This window comes from Choloepus didactylus, chromosome 7 (genome assembly GCF_015220235.1).
Source record: "Choloepus didactylus isolate mChoDid1 chromosome 7, mChoDid1.pri, whole genome shotgun sequence".
Taxonomy (NCBI): Eukaryota; Metazoa; Chordata; class Mammalia; order Pilosa; family Megalonychidae; genus Choloepus; species Choloepus didactylus.
The window spans coordinates 30,625,002-30,629,853 of NC_051313.1; the positions used below are offsets into that span (position 1 = coordinate 30,625,002).

The window sequence follows — 4,852 nt, forward strand, 5'->3', positions numbered from 1 at the left end:
AAAATATTCAAAAATTGATTGGGTGATGAATGCACAACTATATGATGGTATTGTGAACAGTTGATTATACACCATGGATGATTGTATGGTGTGTGTATATATCTCAATAAAACAAAAAAAGAAAATATATATATATAAAAAGATACTATTGCTTTAAAAGCTGTGTCACATTTGCCACACAAAAATAAGCAAATGGACTCGGCGACGGCCACTGCGCAGACAGGACTTCTCTCACTCGTGCCCCTCGCTCGGCTTCCTCTACAACCATGTCTGACGAACCTGATATGGCTGAGATTGAGAAATTTGATAGGTCGAAATTGAAGAAGACAGAAATGCAAGAGAAAAGTCCACTGCCTTCCAAAGAAACGATCAAACAGGAGAAGCAAACAGGCGAATTGTAATGAGGTGTGCGCCGCCAATATGCACTGTACATTCCACAAGCATTGCTTTCTTATTTTGCTTCTTTTAGCTGTTAACTTTGTAAGATGCAAAGAGGTTAGATCAAGTTTAAATGATTGTGCTGCCCCGTTTCACATCAAAGAATCGGGAACTACTGACAAGGAAGGCCGTGCCTGCCTCTCCCATCTGCCTGTCTGGCTGGCGGGGTAGGAAAGGAACTTGCATGTTGGTGAAGGAAGCAGCCGGGTGGGACAACAGTGAATCTAGAGTAAAAGCAAAGCTGGTCCAAGATGCCCTACAGGCTGCAAAATGCAGTTTAATCAGCGTGTCATTTTTTTTGTTGTTGTTCAAATGATTTTAATTATTGGAATGCACAATTTTTTAAATATGAAAATAAAAAGTTTTAAAACCTGAAAAAAAATAAGCAAATGAAAAAACCAAAAAGTGAAAGCATAAACAGGAAATAAGCCTGTTCTACAAGCCAAAATAAAATAATCCTGAGGACTTCTCACTTCCACATTTTTCACACACACCCACACCTACGAACCTGATGTTTTTGGAGTAATGAGAGAACCCACTGTTCTGCCCATCAAACCACAGGATGGTTTGGCCAAACCAGCCGGAGTGGGGCCCTGAGAGTAGTCTTGAGTGATAGTGACCAGACTGACAGTGACACAAACTGTTTGGTTGTGCAGAAGTGACCAGAGGCCATCGATGAACAAATTCAAAACTGCACCCATTCTTGATTTCCTCTTCTTTACTGTCAGGAACCTGCCTTGGGTGTACCATCCCAGGCCAGGCCTGGTCCATTCTTTGGGCTCACCATTGTTCTCTTTATTGTACTCCTCTACAGTTCAAAAGGCTGGGCCTACAAGAGCTGGACAAAATGGAACCAGCAGAGTAAGAACAAACAAGTGAGGAGGAGAGTTTTCAAATTTCTTGCCCTTCACTGGGCCTTCTTGATTAGCCACAATAAGTTGGGTCAGTCTAGTTATCCATGCACCAATATTTTCCATACTCTTCCATTTGGAACCATCTCTTTTTTTCCTCTTATATTCTCTGGTCTTTTTGCTTCTCTACCTCTACAAATGGCCTATCAACTATGTATTTTTCTGCCAAATATGACAGTGTAAGCTAACAGTAAGCTATTAAACTCTAGCAAATTTTAGAGTGTGTTTATTTACTCTTGGCATTATCCCGAAAGCAGCAATGAATAAAAATTATGATGGGAATATGTAGTATCATTGCATATTGATGGTGGTGGAGGTGAATTTGTAAACACACTTGTTTTTAAATCTTCCATGCTATGAGGCATCCCCAGGGCTGAGTTTGGTAATTCTGGGAAAATAGCAGCGCTTGGAAACGTATAAGTTGGCAGCTCATTTAGCGGATGTTCTGCCACCTGCTCACAGACCACAGGGAATTTCACAGGCTGTGCATATGTGGCAGCAGGTGCCAGGCAACTTAAAATAAAAGTGAGTTGTTGAGTTTTCTAGCTTTTCATTCAGCTTTTCTTCAAATGCTCTCCCCGTTTTTAGAAGCATCAAAATGCCTTTGATTTAAAGCTAACACTTCAAAGAATTGAAGCCTCATTTCCTGGGAATATAGACTGGCTGGCAGCCATCCCTCAGATAAGCCCCAGCGGAGAGGACTCGGAGATGTGAGCTCCCAATTCAGGTTTCCTGTGGACGCCTATTAAACCCCAGGGAATGGAAGCTGAGGTCATAGATTACTTTCTTATTGCTGTCAAGTACCAGCTCATCTTAGATTTCCTGTCATTTTTGTCTTAGATCATGCACAACCTAATGCCTCTTAGCCCATTTTCTCATGTGCAGATTTCCAATCAGCTGTGAAAAAATAGCATTAACAACTCTACAGTCAAGAAGAGATGCTAATGGACAAGCGACATGTACATTGGGGATGGAGCTGAGGAACAGTTATGGAATGACAATAAGAGGGGACAAAAAAAAATAGGTAGCAAATCAGGAAATGAAGTCCTGGAAGTCTTTTGCAGAGAGGAAGTTAAGTAAACATCACTACTAAAACGTTTCTTGTTTTCTTCTGAAGTTTTATTCTGCAGCTGAACTGGCATAGGGTTGTAGTGGAGAGAGTATGAGTTTTGCTACCAGATAAACGTGGTATGAATCCTGTCTCAATCACTAGGCTATGTGGTATTGGAAATGTTTCTTAACCCTGCTGAGCCTGAGGTCAGGGATACTACCAAACTTTCAAAACTGGTGTTAGGAACAGAGATCTTGTATTGAGGAGTGGCTGGTACAAAGACTTTCTCACTACACCACGGCACCATTATTAATAATAACTAGGTCTGTGCCCAGGAATGCACTGGCCTGGTGCTGGCTTTGATGGGGACAAAGAAAGAGTAAAGACAACCAGAAGCTACCAGAGCCTGAAGAAGACAACATTCAGCTCATGTTAGCCACTTACTTTGCCTTCATTGTCCTTATCACTGCTTCACCATCACTTCTCCCAACTCCTGGTCAAATGATGACCCAAAGAGATGACGAGAGAGAGGAATGTGAAGAACTGTGAAGGATCTGAGATTTTTACCCTGCTTGCAAGCTCACATGTTATCCAGCCACAGCTTCAAGAATGCTGGCAGAAGACATGAGACTCCTGGTCAGAGAAAAGGGACTTTATTACTCCCTGCATAGCAGGCTGCATGAGCTTCAGGGTCACATGGGTTCCCCTTGACCCCCACGTCTCATGAGGGTGATGCAGAGGTGGGTCCAGATGGATGCACACAGTGGGTCACAGATGAAGAACCCCAAGATCAGGAAACCCCCAATCTTATAAGAGGACTACTAGCAAACTTGCTGAAGCTTTGTCCCAGAGAGAGACATCTTTATTATCCTTGTCAGGAAACAAATCTCCCCTCTGCCCCTGAGGAAGACCCTATCCTTATCTTCCATGGCTGTTTAGTATATAACATCCTTGAAAAGATGATCTGGGACAAAAACTGTCCCAGGACATATTGCAAGTCACAGAGAATTGCTCCTCCCCCAACCCAACTCAACCCAACCCAACCCCTCCCAACAAATAAGACACAGCTAGAGGCAGAACTCAAAAGAGGACGCCGATTAGGTGGAATGCCCTAAAATTTATTTATCTAATCAACGAAAGTGATAGCCTCACATGGAATCTTGAGTAAGATAATTCTTGTAGTTGCCAGAGACTGCAGAGAAAGGCTGTTATTGCTGGTTTAAAAGCCTCTGACTGTGCCTAATCACACACCTCATCTGTGGTGAATGGGGCTTGGGGTTTCCTGTTCCCGCCACCACTCAAGGGCCTACGGTGATATTTTTCTTCCTTCAGTTTGCAAATGGAATCTTAGCTCACTGAAAAGGAAATGAGGTAAGGAGTTTTTTTATTTAGTTAATGAAAAAGAAAGAAACAGGAAACTGTTATGATCTTTCTTTGGGCTTCATAAGATTATCAAACTCATTTTGGAAACAGAATTCTTTCAGGGGCTACAACATGAAGATTATATAATCCTGAGGTTTATCCAGCTCAATCTTCTTCTTAAGTGCTTTTCTGAGGTCACATGTGATTCCCCTAATGACTTGAGGACTCAGAACACTCACCACCAACAAACTTAGGGCATTTCTCTTCTCACCTTGGAGCAACTCTTGGAATCCTAAAAGCAGAATCACCTGGAAGACCTCACATCCTCATCTGGAGACACGGCCCTGGTCTACTGTCAGACCACGTCAGTCTGTGTGTCCCAAGTTTTGGTTCAACAACTATATTTGTTATATACAGGCAAAATGAAGTAATTGTCGCAGTAAGGAATTCAGTGACTGCCTTGTTTGAGGGTGGTGACAGGGCATCCTGGGGCAGGGGTTGGGCGAGAGGTCCAGGCAATATCCTCCCCAGCTCCCACAGTTGCCCAGGCCAGAGTCTGGTTATGGGCCCTAATTCTTCCTTTTGCCTTGCTTTCCACAGCCCATCAGTCACAAAGTGCTGTTCATCCTCCTATTTCTCAGCTCTGCTCACAAATCCTATTCTTTATGGAGAATATCTTTATCGAGGAGTTTTCCTCCTAGGCTACCATTGCCTCCACTTCCTCCTGGAATCCCGGCCCTGCCCGCCCAGCTCCTGCATGCTCCCCCTGCCCAGGACGGGTCTGATCGTGACGTGCCCTGCCAGGGCCTCCTCCAGGCTGCAGGTCCACCTGTCCGTGACACTTTTCCCTTTGAAGTCTGCCCTTGATATTCACATTAACTGATTCCAAACTGAAGTAGAGTATTAGGCACCAGAGTTGAACAGAATGACTCACAAAATCTTCCCAGCGCAGAATTAAATTACGTATCTAACATTATTTTGTTTCTTTGTGTTTTCCTTACAATAAATAGTTCATCCATCTGAAAATTTTTTGTTTTTGTTATTACATCCTGTGAGGTAGAAATCTACTTGGATTTTTCTCAGGCTCCCA

At 43.1% G+C, this 4,852-nt stretch overlaps 1 protein-coding gene across 1 annotated transcript; it reads left to right on the forward strand.

Annotated features, from left to right (window-relative positions):
- The first annotated feature begins 266 nt into the window (after positions 1 to 266).
- Positions 267 to 522, forward strand: LOC119540069 (thymosin beta-4-like). The gene has a single exon (XM_037844076.1). The coding sequence runs from the start codon at positions 267 to 269 to the stop codon at positions 399 to 401; it is 135 nt and encodes a 44-aa protein (XP_037700004.1). The 3' UTR covers positions 402 to 522.
- Positions 523 to 4,852: the final 4,330 nt, after the last annotated feature.